This window comes from Halichoeres trimaculatus, unplaced genomic scaffold, assembly GCF_033239565.1.
Source record: "Halichoeres trimaculatus isolate MK-OKI-2021-1 unplaced genomic scaffold, fHalTri1.1 fHalTri1_scaffold_6, whole genome shotgun sequence".
In the NCBI taxonomy this organism is placed as follows: domain Eukaryota; kingdom Metazoa; phylum Chordata; class Actinopteri; order Labriformes; family Labridae; genus Halichoeres; species Halichoeres trimaculatus.
The window spans coordinates 20195168-20216344 of NW_027437184.1; the positions used below are offsets into that span (position 1 = coordinate 20195168).

General features: G+C 40.9%; 1 protein-coding gene across 1 annotated transcript in view; it reads right to left on the reverse strand.

The window, feature by feature from the left end:
* Positions 1-206: 206 nt before the first annotated feature.
* dclk1a (doublecortin-like kinase 1a) overlaps positions 207-21177 on the reverse strand; it is a 49771-nt gene continuing 28800 nt past the window's right edge. Inside the window, exons 6-17 of the mRNA XM_074671673.1 lie at positions 16955-17049; positions 8876-8957; positions 8339-8511; positions 7852-7971; positions 4759-4905; positions 3129-3262; positions 2838-2915; positions 2628-2724; positions 2433-2513; positions 2234-2347; positions 2006-2079; positions 207-416 (exon numbers count right to left, since the gene is read on the reverse strand). Coding sequence (XP_074527774.1) covers positions 359-416; positions 2006-2079; positions 2234-2347; positions 2433-2513; positions 2628-2724; positions 2838-2915; positions 3129-3262; positions 4759-4905; positions 7852-7971; positions 8339-8511; positions 8876-8957; positions 16955-17049 — 1253 coding nt within the window. The 3' untranslated portion in view covers positions 207-358. The remainder of the gene's footprint in view (positions 417-2005; positions 2080-2233; positions 2348-2432; positions 2514-2627; positions 2725-2837; positions 2916-3128; positions 3263-4758; positions 4906-7851; positions 7972-8338; positions 8512-8875; positions 8958-16954; positions 17050-21177) is intronic.

Below are 21177 nucleotides of genomic sequence, written 5' to 3' on the forward strand. Positions count from 1 at the left end.
AAAAAAAAAAAAAAAAAAAAAACCATCTTAGAGACGCCAGGGAAGCTGATAACTCCTCGTCCTCCTCCTCCTTTATACAGAGGGAAGAGCTGGATGAGGACTCCTTCACTCAACTTCTCCTCCCCCTTTTCCTCCCTTCCACCTCCTCTCTAGAAGGGCGAGTTGGGGGAGCAGGCATTACTGGCAGAGCTGATGGAGATGTCATCAGAGTCAGATGGGAGGCTGGGGTTTGGGGAAGGGTCGGAGATCGTGTCAGGGGTCATAGGGTTCAGGCCGGGGAGATGAGTAGGAGGCTCCGCCCAGAGTGTTTTTGTCATTGATGTTGTCACTGTTGGCATCAGCTGCAGAGGCAGTGGCTTCACATCCGGGTGGCGTCCTCGTCTGAGAACCTGCCCCTCCTTATCAAAAGGGGTGGCCTGTAGGAGGAAGGGACAGGAGAATGTTATGGTAAAATCCTCAAATGTAGAGATCAGTTTCAGTGATTTTATACAATGTGGAGGACCGAGAGAGTCTTGTATGTGTTCAGGAAGTTAGTGGACACTGAGTGGGAGGATGTACAGACACATTAGCATTTTATTAATAATCCTCCACTACTAATGGTTTTCAATTTCTTTTGCTTTGATATTTCTGTTTCAATTCACTATTTAACTGCTGTGCCATTAATGTGAAGTATTCTAGTGTTATTATAATGCAACAACTTAAAAAATATATATAAACTGAAAAACAACTGGAGGTAAACTGAGGCATATTTTGACAGTTAAACTACATATTTAATATCCCACTGGCTACCTTTAGCTTTAACATGTAACATATGCATTCAAACACCTTTTAGCTAATAAGTTTTTTTTTTTTTTTTTGTTAATCCTATGTAATTCAACACTACTACAGCCAATATTAGCATTAATCTCCTGCCCAGTTTAGCCAGTGGCTGAGTGTTAATGCTAGCCATTATGCACAGCTAAAAGCTACCAGTTTTGTTGTTGGCTAACCTAGATTAAATTAAATCAACTGCTCCCTACACTTACTTTCTACACATTCCTTACTTTGTATTGCACTGTAAGTAGCATTTCAAGCAACTTTTTTGCTGAAATTAACTTTATTTAGGCACTAACTGAATGCTACTACTAGCTGTTGTTGCGATCTTATGTGCTATCAATTCTTTAATACATTAGCCATTTTTTTAGATAGCAATTGTGACGTTTGAGTGCATCATATATTTTTTTTATTTTGTTTTAAAATCCAGCATTGGTGCCAAATTGCATTATATTTTTTTTCATTCTATGAATTTAACATTTTGTTCTAACAAATTACAGCATGTCATCAACCTCTCTTGGCAGCGTCCACTACCTTTAAAAGCATCCAGTGAATACCAAGAAAGGAGATTTTTTTATGTAATCATGAATCTCTAGGTCCACCATATATCAGAATTGGATTTACACAACAGTAGTTTGGCAGTGGTAGGTGAAAAGCAGCCATGCTATTAGTAGAAGCAGCAAAGCAGGGTGCATTACAACATTACAAAAAACACTGGTGTGACTTTAGCAAGCTGGGGAACTTGGTTATTTTTTAGAGTGGCAAATTTTACAAGGGAAAAGTGTAAACAAACAATTGAATCTCAGCAAGGCAGGTTTGTTTACTGTCATATATTTTGGTTAAAATGTTGGGGGGAGGGGGGTTAAAGGGATATATTTGAGGGTAACTTCGCCTCCTCATTTATATCCAGAAAAATCGACAAGACAGTGAAACATGGTGACACAACAAGGAGGGCAAGGTTTAACAAAATACAGACAACCTCACATACTGTGTGGAATATGGATTTCTCGTGTAGGGGGGGTCATACAAATCATAAAGCCAAGCACAAAGACCGCATAGCAAGACAACATGGGGCTGTAAAAGCAGCACAGCAGCAGCAGCCATTCAGCAGGGCTACACGAAGGGAGAGAGACACTATCCTGCTGATTTTTGACCAGCTAACTGGCCGTGTCTCTATGGAAACCTGGCGTACCTTATCCAGTACATGGCCGGGTGCTGGTAGAAATCCAACGACCCAGATCTCTGCATAGAAAAGCTGTCATCCAGCTGAACACAAAGAGAGACCAGTACAATCAATCTAAACACTGGTTCATTAGATAGAAATACCAAAAGACACAATTTACCCAGAAAGCTGCATCTGACTTCAGAGCAGAGAAAAAACAACAATTTGAATCAAAGTTAAATCAAAATTGGGACTTACAGAAATGACTGACACTCCTGCAGTGGTGTCGTTGACTTTTGGGCTGGTATTGAAGTGCTTCTTTATCTTCCCTGCTACTGACAACTGATGGTCATTCTCACATAGACCCTCATCCTGTTGGAGAAAAGAAAACAGTATGTCTTTGCCTCTGGGAGAAGAAATGTGAAAAGTTTAATAAGCTCAATAAAAGCCTACTTACAGTGACCCAAGGGTGCTCTAACACCTGGAGAGCAGAGTATCTTTGGTCGACCTCCACTTCCAGCATTGATCTAATTAGCTCCTGCAGCAGCAGAAAATAACATGATGATTTTTCAATATCTTATATCAAGAGACCTCCCTTAGTCATGTGACTCCATTACAAACAGAGGATTTTCTCACAGGTAGAGATGTTTACCTTTGCTGTCTCTGACACATTGTCCCAGTATGGTAGAGGAAATTCTAGCTGTCCCATTAGGATCTGGTCGAAGAGCACTTCTTGATCGTCATTGCTCCTGCACACAAAACATTTTCATATCAAGGTGTTATTACACAAAGAAAATGTTGCAATGGCTGACACAGTTCTCGACCCTGAAAAAATAACAGCATGTAAAAGCAGTGAACATACCCTCTGAAGGGTGGGAAACCACACAGCAGGATGTAGGTGATGACTCCAGCTGCCCAGATGTCAACCTTAAGGCCATACCTGCACAAAGACAAAAAAAAGATGTATTATCCGAGGCAAGGACTCATTAAAGACAGGATCAAAAAGATCATGCAAGGCAGCATTGTGCCTTTCATGACCAGATTTTTTAGCAGGAACAAAAGATTATTCCTCTAACCTTCAGGCAAACTGAATAAAAGTTGCAGCATGATTATCATTGGCCCTTTCATCTCAGTCAACAGCTGTTGCTCTTACCCTGTTTCTGCGATGATTTCAGGTGCTACATAAGTCGGGGTCCCACAGACAGTGTAGAGGGGTCCGTCTACCACAGTCGCCAAACCAAAGTCTCCTAGTTTCAGGCTTTTGCTGCCGTCTGCATGCTCATAGACCTAAACACACACACACACACACACAAAAAAAACACTTACAACAACAGCTTGTAAACAGAGCCTGTAGTGAGGCATGAACGCTGCTTTCTGCAGCAGTATTTTCAAATCTGCTTGTGTGAATATCAAGTATAAATTACTTCCATTCTAATTCTTCTTTTTGGGGGCATCTCAGCGTGGGTTGAACTTTTCTGATTTTGTGTGCAGAAGAATTTTCATAGCCTTGATGGAAGTCTTGCGTACTCTGTGTGTGCATGGGTCAAATTTTTGTGGGGATTTGGGAAGTTATGCAGTTCTCTCTGTTACACTGTCTTTTTTAATCTCACCACTTGGGGGCGCCAGAGCCTTTTAATACCCAAATCCTGCACGTGTTGTGCTAAAAGAATCATCATTTCTTCCAACTTCAGCAACAGCTCTGTTTGGGAGGTTGCACTGGAGAGAGGGTACTGGTTTCTAGAGTAAACCTACAGGATCCTTGAACCAACTCTGCAGATCCTCTCTAAATTATGCAGCACTTTGCATTCTCCAAGCTCACTGCTTTGGCAATGGGATGCAACTTTACTTCAGCATCTTTGCTGTGTCTACTCGTAGGCATAAAGCTATGAACCAACACCAAACAACAAGAAAGGTAATTGGTTAGCTGACATTGAAACAACTAGCACACAAGGTCAGATGTGTACATCAGGAGTGGACTGTGACCAAAAACAGAGCTACAAGTTGGCTACAAATATTAGCCTTATAATCACCAGGGGGCTAAAAAGATACCTCTAAATATTTTTTAAAGTGTCCAAATGATATGTAAATGTACTCTCTGCTATTAATGCAGGCTGTGGGTAGCTAAAATTCATTTGTAGGTTTAAAACATAGCTGGAATTTAATCATTTATTGTTTGGCATTTAAAGTAAACTAACGTGTAATCAGTTAACAACTCCACAGGAGCTTCAGCTGAAGTTGCACACAGTATCAGCTTGTTTTTTCTGCAACACACATTTGATTTAACTAAATCTTAAATGATGGAAAAAGTGAAACTCTTTAGAAGCGACTGACAGAACCGGCACCCAGCGAGTTAACTTTTTCCTTTTGTGGCAGCACAGTTAACATCAGCACTTCTTATGTAATCATAACAGCAGGGGAACAAACGGGAGACAGTGTAGAGGAACCACTCAACCTTGCTCAGGTCAGTAAGGGTGAATGTGACAAGAGAAGCTCCTCTAGCTCTAGACCAGAGCTTTTCTGATTAAACTAGTCTGAACCATCATCCAGGAAGATGAGGAGAAGTTAGTTTGAAGGTTGGCAGAAGGAAGGCACAGGAGAAGGAGTGTGCGGGTGGTGAGAGGGCAGCAGGTATGAGTCATCATCTCCTCTATGAGTGTCCAGAGTGAGTGATATCACTTCACAGTTCATTCAGAAAGGAGGGGCAGAGGGGGGGGTGGGGGGGCTGTACTGCAGCATGTTACATGACCATGTTTACAGTACATTCCCACTCTGCAGGAACTCACCAGCAGGTTTTCTGGTTTGATGTCTCTGTGCACAATGTTGAGGCTGTGGAGGTATTTGATGGCGTTAGCTAGATTGTAGAGCATGCCGCTGGCGTCTCTCTCTGTATATCTGTTGGCGGAGGTGATGGCGTCAAACAGATCTCCTCCCTGTTAGGAATAGTCAAAATAGACAGGTGTACAGTCAGCATCGGGTACAATGTGAAACAGTCTTACAGATTTAAAGTTTGAAAAGTTGCTCTTCTTTTCTGCTGAAAAGGGTTTTTCGTGTTCAAGTTGATTTCTACAGCAATGGTTTTTCACTGCTCAGCAGCTGGAGGGGTAAACTGTGTCCTCATTCTCCACCTTGGTTCAAACATCTCCTCCCCATGTCTTTAATATTTCCCTTTCATTTTAACTTTTCCCTTTAATTTACTCTTTCCTCCACAGCTTCTTTTTCTCTGTTTGTCTAAGTTTCTCACACTCGACTTTCTCTCTCTTATATCTGTCATATCCTCTCTGTGCCTCTCTCCCTCAGTGAACTAAGTAGAGCAAGGCTTAAAATAGTGTTGAATCTCTCCAGCTCTACCTCCACAAACTGTGAGAGTCTGACCTGCAAAGCAACAGCCAGGTATTTAAACATGAGAGCTGTTAAATTCTGCTGCTGGGTGCCTGACATGACAGTTTCCCCATCACTAGCTCCAGGACAGAACGCAGCTGGATCCATGTGGACAGGCATCGTCTATATCAAGTGCCTAGAAATATTAGACTTCATGTCATTAACCGAGAGTCATTTCTGTGTGAGGATCAAGTTTTTGGATAGCTTTCTTTTCTGATAATTTTGTTAAGTCATCAACTGGAAATACCACAACACCCTGTGTACTGTGTTTACCGTGGCTCAGTGGTAAAATGGACTGTGTCTCACTCAGATGGTCTGTGGTTAGTTGATTTGGAGTCTTTAGGATGAGTTATAAATATAGTCCATTTAAAATATTTTTTTCATAAAAAGAAAGGAATCTTTTTTATTTTCATTTAGTGTTGTTGAAACCTTGTTAATCCCTCATATGAACATCTTTTTGAGAAGTTGCTATTTTAGCCATTGCTATTTTTGAAGTTATGTTGCTAATTGAGGTAAGCTGCTTGTGTAACATCCCCATCTGGACTCTACAGTTTGAGGTAGGGAGGCAGGTGTCTGACTAACAGACAACTTATGTAAAACCAGAGCTGTCAGTCTTAACACTTTACCCTGAGTCATGAGTCACTTTGATGGCGTGTGAAATGCTGGCACTTTTAGCAATTAATGTACTAAAGTTAGAATATAATTATTTTTTATAAATTATAATTATTAATAATAATAAAATGATGTAATAATATTAAATTTTTATATTTTATTGTATTATATTGTTTTATTACACCATACACTGATTTTTAAGTACTAATAGTTAACCACAGTAGAGATCTCTAAAAATGGTATCTCTGTGGATTAACTTTTGCAAATTTAAATTAGTTGCTGGCTTGCAAAGCTTTTATCAAAACTTGTCTATAGTTGGCTTTTGGACTCTTTATTTTTTGAAAAACATAAGTGACTGACAATGTGTTTTGTTCTGGGGCTGGCAGCAGGGATTTTTGCCACACAGAAGCTAACAATGGGGATGGCTACAGATGCAAAATAAACCACTGTACTCACAAAGTGGCCATTTCCTTGTGGTTTTGCATTCAAGGTCAGAAGCTCATTTGGTTGAAAATGGATTACAGCTACATTTCAGTTTAAAAATCGTAGCCTATTACCTAAAAATCTGTTGAAAGGTAAAACTGAAAAAACAGTGGATAATTAGGGAATACTGGGTGCTGTCATTCTTACAGTGTAGTTTAGCAACTTAGCTAAAAAATGCTAACAACAACAGGAGCCAGTGACTCAACAACTTTACTTGTTTGTTTCAACTTAGAACTGGTGACTGATGCCTTTCCTAGCTCCAACATCCAACTTCCAAGGTAATTGAAACGCAACAATATTTACAGTAAAAAGATACATCGGATTAACCATTAGCTACCAATAGCTAAGTCCCAACAGCTAATGTTAGAATATAGAAACTTTCAAGCAAGCATAGCAGTTAGCTTGTAAACACAAACTTTGAAAAGCCAAATGTCCCCTGAGCCAGTAAGTTCACCTTTTCTTGTAGAATTATGTAAGTTTAAAGCTGCAATGTTAGCTAAACAGTATTTCATTGCTAGTGCTAGCTGTTATCTCGTTTTGCTGCTGAGTTATCAGATATGTTGTTTTTTGCTGATTCATGGCGTGATGTCTCTTCTTCTGTTTCTTAATCTTTTGTCCTAAGTACGAATCAATCATGTTTCCAACACTAAATGTGATATCAAAAGAAAATGGCTGCTAGCTGTTTAAAAATGTTTTATACAGTAGTATAAAAAGTGTTGAAGGTTGATCCTTTGTCAACAGTTTCGTCACAATGAATGTAGAAAATGCTTCACAGTTTTGCCTTCATCAAAACCTAGGAGCTCAGAGCCAGGCAAAAACCTGAAGACCATACTTTCCACCATATTTTCCTCTCATTTTTCTTCCTCCCTCGCTGCTCTTATTATTTCCCTCCCCTTTTAAAGCCTCCATCTGTTCTTCTGCAGCTCTTAGTCCCTGTCATTCTCACAGCAGCTCTTTCCACCTCATTCATCCACAGCCTGCACTCGATCCTCCTACTTTGGACACACTCACACATCTTCTCTACAGATTGCTTCTCATCTATATTCTGTAGTACTCCACACCACAACGCGAACAGATGGATCACATTCCTAGCTCCTGAATTATGCACAAACATTTCTTGACTCGGAGAGCCAGAGAGAATAAAGAATGTGAACACACGAGCGCTCGAGGCCACAGACCGGTTGTCTCTGTCCCACACTGAGTGACTAGTTGGAATTCATCATTTGGTTCACTGGCTCAAAGTTGCTTTTTCTGTCTCTGTCAATGTTTCTGCCCCCTTGCCTCTCTCAGATCAGAGATATCTACCACCAGCAAAGTTTGTGGAGAATATCTCCAAGGCTAAACCTGGTTTGGCACAAAAACACAAGATTAACTGGTAACCATTGATTAAAATAGCCACGAACCTTGACCAGCTCCATGACCAGATAGAGCTCGTTGTAAGTATCCACCTCCTCAATGAGCAGAACAATATTAGGATGCTTGACTCTGCGTAGGATTGCCACCTCATTCTGGATCATGTGCTCCTAGAACAAGAATAGAGAGTTTTCATGCAAGTCATGGTTAATTTTTTTAAGTGAAAATGACACAGCTGAATTTTCATTTTCATTCAGCATATTTTTTTTAATGTTTTTTTTTTTGTTTGTTTTAAGAATTTACCTGTACAGACTGTGGGTTGCTGCTCAGGCATTCCCATAGCCCCAAAGTTAGTTGTGTCATCATTATACTGTGAATTTAAGGCTTATGCTTTTTGATGTTAAAGCTGATAGAGCTGTATTTAACTATGCAAAATATGTATTGCACAGAGCTTGGAACAGGATTTTCTTTTCCTTGTTTTCTTGACTCAAAAAAAGAAAACTCAATAAGAACAAAGACTCAAACTTTTACATTTACCTTGCCTCTACATTTTCCCTTGTTGATTATCTTCAGAGCGTACTCCCGTCCCGTTGAGTGCTCCACGCACTCCCGCACAACTGCGAAGTTCCCATCACCCAACATGCGCCCCACCTTGTAGCGGTCTGATATGTAGGACGGCACAGCCGGAACCTCATCGACTACGACCTCAGCTGGAGGAAGGAAGAACAAAGGTTAAAGCACCTATGGGATGAGAGGAAGTAACTCAGTAAACACAGTAAGTTTTAAAGTGCAATGACTAGAAAGTAGCTTTGACACATCTTGAAATCAAATCAAAGTTTAAAGTGTTTCTGAGTAGAACATAATGGAGATGTAAAGAAGAGAAAAACGTGACAAAACAGGAAGCACAAATCAGAAGAATATGCAGACAGTAAAGGTGGGCAAGAGAGAGCAAGTGAGTGATGCATCAAAAGGTCACAGACATGATTCATACATGCATGATATTCACACGTACACCGCCTTGGCGCACTGATAGACAGATGGGTTGTTCCTGTGACATACATTTTTTTTTCTCACCTTCATTCACAACTCCATCCCCATCTTCCACTGAGCTGGAAACTTTAGCGGAAGACAGAGAGGTGGAAGAGCCCTGGGATCCCTACAGAAAGAAAAGGGGGAGCCATTCATCCAAATGTTTGCAATTAACTTTACTGTGAAGAGAGAAACAGACCCTTATGCAACGATTTCTGTGCAAGCCCAAAGATTAAGAAGTCCCCTATCCTCAGACCATGCTTGAGTCTGTGTTTGTGTTTACATGTCTGTGTTCTGTTATTCTACTTTGTGCGATGTGTACACTAAGCTCACACAGAGATGAAGCAAGTTTACTTAAGGCATGAGATGAATATAAACCACCTACTTATTCAGCAAAGCACCTGAGTGTGTGTTCACATTGAGAAGATGATTGCACCACAATAAGCTCCTTTTTCATTCTCAGAACCTTAAGTTATGTACGCATAATTACACCCACTCACCTCATGCTTTTAATAACTTATAAAAACAGAGGTTTTGGTGTCTCTAATGAAGGTGGATAAGCACCGCCTTTCATCCGCTTTGTAAGTCTACGAGGTTATCAAGGCAAAAAGAGAGCGGCTGTGATGTGGCGTCTGCATCTATCTAAAGACAAAAACTCATTACGCCCTCCACCTCTTAACTTCCTATCTGGTTGTCATGGAAGCAGTGAGGGTGGGGAGCGAGGAGCTAGTAGAGACTGTAAATGAGATTCCTCTAGTCCTGGCTTCCCTCCACTCCTGTCCATCTTTCTCTTCTCAGGAACCAATTTGGCTTCAGGTTATTTTGCTACATTTTGCAGAACAGTTAGTCTCTTTATTTGTAAGATAAATATCGCTCCTTTCTCACTTTCCTTGGAATCGTCAAGGTGTAAAAATCTTCACAGTCTGGGGGTAACCAGCTCTGGAATAAATCCCACAGGTGCAGCTGCAGCCTGGCCCCTGATGAAAGTGGACTCCAGGTCTAAAATATAATCAGAGCCCCCCTGGCCAGTGTGAATTATTAACAAGTGCAGTTTGAGCTGTAAATGGTCCGCACTTTGTGTGTGATGCATGAGCCAGTCTTTATTTGTCACTTGTCAGAAATGTAGCACCCAGGGAAAGCAAAGCATCAGCGGTGTGACAGTGGCTTTCCTCTGACTAATGCCGCCTGGCTGATGATGATACACTCTTTTCTTTGGTCTGTCATATCAGTGTCAGGTGTAGTTTTTGGATGCTCTCTAATGGCGAATTCATAACACATCGTATGACTCACACATCATACTCTCCTGGCTCCTCAGACGAGATAACATCTTAAAAGTGTTGCTGAGTTAATGGGTGTAAGCCTTGTTGTGACCATAATCAAGGGAGCTTTTGTAACAGGAGATGACAGGAAAAACTAATCAGCCAAAATTAATTCAGCACTTCATCATAATAGTTAAGTTAAAGTCCAAGTTGTCAACTTAACAAAAACATGTTGATATTACCAGGGGCTTGTTTTCAGTGTGTTTCAAAAATTAAGAATAGCATTATTAAATCCATTAACCATATCTACCTTTTATACTAACTGATAAATATATTCAGATGTTATGTGAAAGTGTTATTATTGAAGCATTAAATTCTTATATCTAACTCCCTTTAGGGTCCAAAGAAGATGAATATCTATAGATACAATCTACAGTTGTAAAATGAAACCGAGTTTCATTAAAGTTTAATGAAGGCGATCAGCAGCAAAAGCCCAAATATTTCATCCTAAATACCCCCTCTGTCAAGGCATCATAGTTTTGAATTAAAGGTAAAACCAGATGGACACACACCTTGATACTGCTCATACATCGTCGCGTATCCACTTGAGGCTGGTTGAAAGCGATCTCATGAACGCCCCTATTCGTAGTACATGTTCTCTTTAACTTTTCTCGGCCTGTTTAATGTCAGGGGTACACTGAGAAAAATCAGATTGCATTGGATTTTGACTCTAATAGTCCACTCAGAGGTACTGCTTAAAATTTCTGAGACTTTATAGAGTAGTTTCTTTCTTTCAGAAGCAGAATTTGAATTAAAATAAACTAATCAAAAACAGCAAGCAAACATCTGCAATAAGCTAAAATGAAGTTGTTGGGGTTATTTGGTAAGATTTTGTTAGAGAGGCATTGCCAATGAAGGATCCATGGGAGTGAGACAGACGTTCAGAAGTTTTTCCGTAAGGGTGCAGACAATAATAAACAACTAGAGTTGCAAAAGTATAAAGTACGTGATTTGACCCTCAAATTTCTAAGCTGTTTAGTCAGACCATGACATAGCCCAAAGAGCTGGATGTCGTGGCAGAGACAGGGAAATTCAACCCATCATAATTACTTAGAAGACTGAAAACTATTTACAGAGCTGGGCTGCCCTACATCTCTGCCAAAGTAGCTGTCAGCTCTTTTTCCCTCATCTCTGCTGCTGTGACCAGGTGAATGTAGCTATGAGTCAGCCTGAATTTGGTTTATGTAATGCTGTTTTCATTGGGCACTCACCCAGGAACAAGTACCCCTCCACACACACACATACACACACATACACACAATTTAATGCATCTAAAGCCAATGACCCTCCTTCTCTTTATCTCTAAAAGTTTCTCTCTTGCACTCCTCGTTGTCTCATCCAGACTCGTTTATTAACCTCCCTTGTGGCCTTATCTATGGTCCAGCCCTGTCCTCTACTCTCGCTTTTCTCATTTTCAGCTCCTATCTTCTCTCTCTTCCTGCCACCGAGGGAAACAAAATACTGTTGCTATGGAAACTGCTCACGGAGAGGAGAGAGAAAAAAAAGAGAGGAAGCGTATAAGACTTCCAGTGTGGAGACAGACGCCTATATATGGCCAGTTCCTGTCTGCGGGCTACTTTCTACGAACATAGTGTCGCTCTTTCCTGTGTGAAAAACTACAGATGGAGTGACAGAGATAGGGAGAAAAATAGGCAGTAGAGAAAGACAGGAAATAGAATGTAAGGATTGCAGGAAGAACCGATATTGATCGTTAGATTTGGCAGGAACATTCCCTATCCTATAGCTCTCCATTGTTACACTTTTGCTCTCGCGATGACTCACGGCGCTAAGCAGCACACCAACAGACCTTTTACATCACAGATGCAGACACTGCTCTTCAAACTGGCGAGGGCAACACTCAACAACTGAATACTGATCAGTGCATAAATGTCAACCAAACAGGATGTCCATGATTTACCTTAGAGCGGAGCATCATCTGCGTAGAGGCTGACATAATTTATTCTGCATCTGAATGGGAAGTCTTTTGATCGCTAAAAATGCACCAGATTTTGTTTGAATTTCATCACGACATCCTAAAGTCTTCTTACTCTGTCCTCCAGGCTGAGCCAAAGCTCTCCTCAAGCAGGATTTTCTTGTCACTTCTGCTGTCACACAGCATCCAGCGAGCCCAGGATTTATTAGTGTTTGCTTCTCTGTGAAGACGCCTCATAAGATTGGATGGAAAAAGGGTACTTTGGTTAGTCCCAAGTTCCTCCTCTGCTTTTCATAAGGGACACAAGGTACTTGAGATAATATTTCTTGGCTCTTATTTTGGAGTCTAGACAGACAGGAAGCATAATCCACTTGACTGTCATCTAAAAGGATCGACGCTGTGGTGAGTTCAGGGTTTCTGCTCTGCCAGTTGGACATGGGGGGTAATCACGATCCTGAGGACATCAGTCTTAGTGAATCAAGGAAGCTTAGTTAAATGCTTCTGGGAGAATTAGGAAAAGGAGGACACAGTTTGCCTCAACTTAAAGAAAGAAAAGTAGAGATGCAGATGAGGAGTTTGGAGTTTGTGTCGTAATCTTGTCTCTGCTGTGCTCAGACATTTAACAGAGTAGAACAAGCGATAAGTGTGTTTATGACAACAATAATTAGCATCATTACCATCCTCCGTCTAAGAAAAATATTTGGTTTTGTTATGATAAACAAATTACCATAATGAGAAGAGGGAGAGAAAGAGAAAAAAAGGAGCCCAAAATGAAAATGAAATGACAATGAGTTTAATGATGACATCGACAAATGGAAATTAATACATTAAGCAAAGAAAATACAAACAGAAACAAATGAACCAAAAAGAGCGGACTGCCTCACATGGTGAAATGACTAAATGTAGATAATGGACCAAGTTATAAAATATAATGTGCCTTTCAGCAAAGAACACACATTATTATCATATTTGCATATCTTGCACATACTTAAATTGCACCCTGAAATTATGTGCAAAATAAGATGGTTTCACATATGTTAAAGATATGTAAATACAAGCAGATTTTCAAAATTTGTGGGTATTTGAAGCAAAATAAACAATATTTCAGCTTTTTAACCACTTCACTGTTTTCTCATGTGATGCAGACGGTCTTTTTGGGAACAAAATCTGACAAACTATGTAATGACATCAACACAACATAAAATGAGAAACATGACACAGCCGGAAAAAAAACAAATACAGTCTTTAGTAACAACATTCATATGGATGGGATGAGACATTAATAACAAATTCATGGTAAAATATAAACATTCATTTCAGTCACACAAACACACTTGCACACATAATTTAGTCGTGAATCATCCAGCACACAATATGGACAACAATAATGAGAGATGGAGCATGCAATTCAATGGATTACAGACACAGATGATTCGATGGTTGGAGGAGGATGAAGGTGATACACTACAGTTGACACTCAGCGCTCTCTGTCTGTCACAGACTGCCACCTGACTGGATCGCAGCTGTTGTACAGCAGCACAGACCTTCTGCTTGTCTCTCCTTCAGTCTGTCTCTCATTTTTCAATTATTAGTCTCCCTGTCGTGCACAAAAGTAGGGTAGAGGTTCCTCTGTCTGTGCTGTATGAGGGAATTTTGTTTTCTGTCAATATCCAAAGTGTGTTTGCGTCGATACATGTGGCTTAAGCCTTCATGTGAAATATCTAATCGATATGAATATGTGAAATTAGGCTGCCCCTAGCGTGCTGGTGAACCTGAAATAAGCACACAGGGAGAGAGGATGATAAATGGCCTCCTGAATGTAGACCATTCTTTCATGCTTCTGTTGCTGATTCATAAAAAATGGGTCACACTAGCATGCACTGAATGTATAAAACATAATGTTCAAGCGTGCGTCAGGAAGATTGTATACTGACTGCACACAAATAGCAGGTCTAAAACTGTGTCTTTCTGACGCATACATGACCGTCTAAGTGAAGCGTGTGCAAGTTGCATGAAGATCTGTGCACGCCTGTGTGTGCTTAAAGCCATGTAAGTGAAAAAGGAGGGGGAAAAGCCCTGATGCTATATGTGTATGTTCAGCCTGGAGAGTTTCTGATGCTTTGAGCTGTGCAAGCAACCTACATCAAGCAGCAAAGTGCCTCTAAGTGTTTAAATGCAGGGTCCAGTGAGGTGAACTATTTAAATTCAGCTCTCGTCGTAGTAGGTCACAGAGACTCAGCAGCTGCAAAGTAAATGGATTTATTGTAGCTTTGGTAGCTGAAACTAGGAGTAATTTATTTATTTTATGAGCCAAACATGCTCTCCTAATACCTCAGATATTTAAATTCCAGTCTCTGGGTAATTTCTGAGTCATGAGTTGGTTAAATTTAGTGATCCGTTTTATGCGTCAGGGTGAGAAATGTACTTCCCTGCCATTGTTAGCATAACAATGAAAGGATTTGTGTGTGTGTATCCTCCTTATTTATGATTATTCATGCACATTTCCACAGAGGGCGCATAAAAAGGAGAGAAAATGTGCAAACACAGTGTCAAAAACTTGGCGCCTACTTCTCAGAGAAGCTTAGAACTCATCTACAAGGGAAATGATGGAATATAATTTACTCCCTGTGAAGTTAATACCCTTTCATATGGGGAAAAGAGAGTGTGTGGAGGGGGAGGGGGAGAAGCTGGCGAATGGTTAGGAGACGGACTGAAAGAGAAATTAGAAACTGTCAGGGAGGGAAAGGACAGAGGGAGAATGGCTTACAGGGCGGATGGAGAGAGGAAGAAGAGGAGGAGAGAATTACAGCGTAGTGTGAAGCTGCAGAGTGAGGAGGGGAGATAATGGGCTGTAAAAGGCTCCCTTACTCCCTTTCCCTCTCCCAGACAAGCCACTGCAGGCTTAGTACAGAGTATCAGAGAGTAAAAATAACAGAATAATCTGCTGTTGAGGAATTAAAGCTGAAATTTGAAGCTGTGTGAAACTAGAATTGAACCCTGAGGCTGCCTAGGGTGGGGCTGGATGGAAGAAAAGAGAGAAGGTGTTTGGTACAAGGTGAAGATGGTGCGACTTGTTTTCAGCCGTCGCGTTTCACTGCCCCTTCTCTTTCACCTTTCCAAACGCTGACTTTTACAGGTGAAATGATTTGTAGAAAGGAGCAGAAAGAGCAGCAGAAACCAAAGACAGTTTTCTGTCTGCGCCAGCCTGTGTGTGTTTATTCAGACAGAAGTAGGCAGGAAGAAAAAGAGACTTGAGAAAAACCTGTACTCTTGCCAACCTCCTTCTCTTTCAACACTGAAATCTGTGCTGACCCACTTCCTTTGTACACACACATGACTGTGGATCCTCCTGTGCACCTTGTCCCCCTCTCAGCACCCATAACCCACATCGGAAACCCTGATCTGTTCCTGTTGCTCACACTGACCTCCATATCACATCGATAAAAACTTCATCGCTGATGGGCTCAAGAGGCTGCAGGCCATACGCTCCACCATCCATTTATTTTCCCTGGCATGTCAAATGTAGCACGGGATTGAAGCCACCCAGCCCAAGACATGAATTCTTTATGCTATTCTAATTTGAGCGTATACAGTTGCTCATATACACAGCCACGCACCCTGAATTATGTACAACAGTGAGTTGTTCTTTTTTTTTGGATGCTTCAAGTCTAAACATCTCACCCTTGGAACTAATTTTGCACCTGCACTCAATAAATAACTGAACAATCACAGATTATTCACAGCTGCGCTCCTTTTGTCAGGTAGAAAAGTGGAGCAAGGTTTAGTCAGGGCCAACACGAGAAACTTGCAGTTTGTAGACGGGGTCCTTAGATACTACTGTGTGAGGAGGAGAGAGCTTTAAAAGGATGAAATGAAGGGAGGTGGAGCGTGTATGTTTGGTTAAGGAGAAACTAAATCAGCAGCAGGCTTAGCGCTCCTGCAAATTAAAAAGAGCCACGCTGAGAAAACGGCGTCTGATTAGAAAAGGGGCTGATATTAAAAGCTCACCATCATCACTGTCGAGGAGTGGATTAACAAATATTTTGATCTGGACTGCACACACAAACAGCCTGCTAGTGAACTCTGCGTGAGGAGTTTCCATTTGAGTTGCATGCTCATATCTCTGTACAGAAGTGTTTTCTCTAAAGTATGACCAGCTTAACAGGACACGTGTTACACTTACAGATCCTCTTTGTTTATGTTAGCTAAGGAAAACAGATCATGATTCTTTGTTGTGAAATTGTAAAATAAGAAAACACAATTACTGAAATTATTAGATTTACTAGTATAAAATGTCTGTTCTGAAGTGTCTCCATAAAAGGACATGTACAAAATGACAGAACATGATAAAAAAAATAATCCTAAAACAGTCTTCTGCTCGGTGGCTAACAGAGGATGCTAAGCAGAATGAAAACAGAGCCAGTCTCATCTTTGAATCAGGGCTTTGCACAAATGACTGCCCGAAAGACCTCGAGCAGTCAGTGAAAGCATCTGTCATGGTTTAGTGTGTTCTCCATGTGAGCGTAAGACAACAACAGCCTCAAAACAAGGACTTTCCCTTGAAATCTATTAACACTGGATAAGAGTTGTAACATTACATGACCCTAAAATCAGTCTGCCATTCTGGATATCCCAGAGGTGCACTCCTGTGAGGTCAAAAGTCAATGCCCCACCCTCTTTCTGGGACCCTAAAGATGCCAGGTTGTTGTGGTTTCTTCATATTCTAGTGACTCTAAGATGTAGTCGGCCTAAGCTCAGAGCTGGCTTTATCCTTTTCCTGAGAACAAAAGGAATGTGTTATAGATTTAGTGTCACTAAATGTAGCTCACTGTTTTGTGTGTGTTCAAGTGTGTGTGTGTTTTCTGGTCTTACCCGGCGTTTGTTGAGGCTGCCTGGGCTGGTTGGGGAGGGGCTGGGAGATTTTCCCGAGTGAGGAGTGGAGAGCTGGCTGGCCGGCGTCCCGTTCACTGAAAAGGAGGAGAAACCCAAAGAGAAAACAGAGCAGGTTAGGTGAGACGGAGATGAAAATACTGAAATAGATCATCATAGAAATGTGAAAGCATGTTTCCTAGATCAGTTATATTTCTGAGTGTCTAGCAGCCAGCCCACACTTCCGCCCTCAGCATCCATCCATTCACCTGAATGAGGCAGAGGAGGAGGACAAGAGGGGGAGGAAAAGAGAGAAAGGAAAAGAGCTCTTCAAGTCCACTGTGCTTTTTTTAAAACTTCAGCCAAAATACATATCCTGTTGCTCCAAATCTGCGTGAAACAAGCCAGCCATACTGAGCCTTTTGACAAATGTGCAGGGAATAATTACGGCTTGTTCCAGGCTTCAAGTGCATGGCTGTGAGTCAAAGTACACCACCAGGCTGTCCTCATTCTCAACCAGATCTTCCGTTCTGTTCTGTGCACCCGTGACCTCAGCTCGGTCTACTTTCCCAGATGCAGCACAGCAAAACCCCACGGCATCACCTCATTAGACAACAACATTGGATTAATCAACGCTGCACTGAATCCTGAGAGTGGTCAAGCAAGAACTGGATTTGTTAAAAGCCCAACAGCGTCATTAACCTGCAGCACGAAACATGAGCGTGTGAAGTCTCTGTCTGAACAGGGGTTATCTCTAGGCAATAAGACACCTACAATCAACTCAAGCTTGAAGTAACTGACAGGTCTCTGAATGTGCAGTAATTGGAGCAAATGGCAGACAAACATAGCTAATGTGCAGACAAGGACTGGGTCTAAACAGAGGAAGTATATGTCAGTAATTGGGATGAGGAGGAGACCTGCTGAACTTGGCAGGTATTTAAATGAATTCTGTTTTCTTTGTGGATCTGATTTTGCATATTCCTCCCCTTCCGAGGCATTTTTTTTAGTAACACTGCATGTAGACATTTCCTTTTCAGCCTCCAGCTTGTGTTATATCATTTTCAGACATCACTGCTCTTATTTCGGTAGAAAAGTGAAGCCTGAGGAAGGAAAGTGGTCCAACCTCCATTGTATAATGTTTATTCCCCTGCTGAGATCAAAGAACTTTCTGAATTATTCAAGACAAAGGAATATCAAGCCAACAGAAGACGGAAATAGCAACTTCTAACGCTGAAATACCCAAGATGTAGATGCGCCTTGACACATACTCAGACGGAATAAGGGAGCTGCTCCGTTTTAACATTTTTTGGACATGTTCATTGATGAATTCAGCATCAACGTTACGCACACATACAGACACTCCTCCCGGTTACACAACGAGATGCATCAATATTTATGGACGTCTTTCGTTGACTTTGCGACAAGAAATCACAATATTGCACAAAAACTTTAGCACTAAACTTGTTTAGACCCAGTAAACGCGTGAAATATCGGTAAATGAACCGAGAACGAGTAAGTTTGAGCATTCGACGACAATGACTGTCGCCGGTGCGTAACGGTCGATTTTGGTGTAGCCTCCTACCTTCCTCTTCCAGCATGATGAAAAACACAGTGATAATCCACAGCGGCGTAAAGACGAGAAGAACAGCACCTGTGCACGCGCTCCGCCCGGCTCTGATAGTAAACTGTAGTGAATGGAGAGCCGGAGCAGAGCTGTACTACACGGAGGAGGCGGAGACGCTGCTTACGCACACTGTGACGTGCACCGGAGAGAGAGCAGGAGGGTGGGGGGCAGTAAAATAAACAAGAGAGATAGAAAGTGAAGTAAATAGGAGAGAGAAAGAGACAGAGGTAAGGAGATGGAGAGACAGCAACAGACAGGAAAAACAGATGGGACACAAGGAGACAATGAGAAGAGAAAGAAGAAAATCCACCCAGTAGCCTAACGCTAATATTTAGGCTGTCGTATATGCATTCTGAAGGCCCTATTGTTTCTTGTCCAAACATCCTCAAGAAGTGAAGGCATCAATTTTAAACATAAATGTCAACTGCAGCAGCAGCTATAACAGGGACATGCTCCGTTTACCTTAGTTTCAAGGATTGCAGGTTTACAGTAAGTTCAACAATACCCCCCTTTCCACCAAAAGAATCCTTCATTGTTTGTGCGGCTACATTTTGAAAAACAAAAAGTTTCCTTCTGCTTGTTGTCAAGGCTCAGAGAGGTCCAAAACAATGACAGTAAAACAATTCAGTCAGCAGATCCAGGACTAATCAAAAGCTGGCAGTTCCTATCATCTTTTCTCAGAAAGATAGTGACATAAGATTACTGGAAATGTGAATTTGGCTTTGTGTGCTTTCATTACTAGTTCCTGCCAAATTGAACCATGCCAAACAGAAAAAGAAACAACCTGCAAGTTCAGAACTACTACTAAAGATTTCCAGCAGACCAATGAAGAATCACATTGTGATTCCTTAACATTGTTGTAATCAAGGGCATAGCAATGGGTTGTACGTTGGGGTGGCACATATTAGAAACCTGACAGATCTGACTCCCTGCCTCAAGATCTTGATGCCCCTGCATAGCATTTATGTACTTACAACAGACGACATTACATGCAGTAATGTACAGTATCAGCATTTGACTTACAAAAGCTAAAAAAAAAGAGTATCTGTTAAGGTTTTTGTCATACAGAATAAAGATGATTAACAACTGATTTGTAGATTTATATCAGTTCATACACTGTCTACTCTTTTTACAGCATAACTTAACCCTTCCTGTAAATGATTTTACTAATTTAAGACTTTTAAGACCTTGTGTGCTCTGTGACAACCTCTCCTTTTCCTATCCTATTCTTGCTGCTGTATTTCTGCTCCTAAACATAAAAAATAGCTTCTGTGATGCACGCCTGAGGTACAGCTCCTGAGCACAAAGGTTGCCTATTTTAAAACTATACTCTGTGGTGACCCTTATTGGTCACCACAGAGTAGCATTTCACCATATACATGTGCAGAACACCGGGTGTTATGGTGCAGCTGATAGCATAATCATAACTTAACCCAAACCCTCATAGTACTATAGAAATAATTAAATAATTAATGGAAATTGTTTTTTTAAAAATCAACTGATCATCAGTCCTCACTAGTTCTCCTCTCTGAATCTATTTTAATCAATAATATGTTTAACCTCACACCCTAAACCTCCACCTGCCTCCTCCCTGGATGTATCAGTTATTCTCATGATACACCTCCCTGAGCCTCCTTACTCTTTCCATCTTAAGTTGCTGCAACTGCCTATGGTAAACTGTCACACATGGTGGAGTATGATAAGGTGTTATCCTTGTTTTGTGTAACTCTTACTCACACTGAAAACAAAAGCAAAAAAAATATTCGAAAATGGAAAAAGGTTCCTACGCCTTAGGTTATTAAGCTCTGCTTTAAATGATAAATCCTTTTTATGTTTGCATTTTTCTGCTATATTTTAACGCTGCTTTCTAAATGTGTGATTATTCACATGTTCCCAGTCCATGAGACAGTTCCAATAGTTTCTATGGTGTGTATTTTTAAAAAAGGTCATCCAATAAGAATTTGAAGCAGATTTAGTGAAACCATAAAGAAATACACTGAAGAGCAAGGCACAAATTTGAACATAACACTGAAGATGTTCTGTTTCAGCCTTTTTTCACACCTTGTCTGGAAAAACACTGTGGCTGAACAAGGATGCTGTGTTAGCACTGAATTTGTAAAAGCACATCCTGTGTGTACCCCTGTCTTTAGCTTTGATGGATGATACATAGGCTACATATTGAGAGGTACAAAACAGAATCACAACATCAGCTAAGATCATATAAATATATTCAGTTTAGATGCAGCCAAAAAGTCCTAGACTTCTAGGAGTTGTAAGTGGTAGCTTGTTAGCCAGTGAATGATGAAACAATGTTCAATACCTGAGTATAAGACTATGCTTTAGTGGGGAAAAATTACACTTATCAGCACTGACATTAAATGTCGTTTTTGGTTAGAATGCCTTCAGTGATAAACTACAGTAATGAAAACATAAAAGCTGGCCTGGATGCAAAGCTGAAGCATTAAACTTATTAGAATTGAACCTACCACCAAAGGGACTATGGATCCTTCAAAAAGTTTCACTCCAACCCAGGTTAAAGTTGTCAAGATATTTAAAGTGGTAGACAAAATGACAGACAAACATTGCTACCCCCAGATAAACA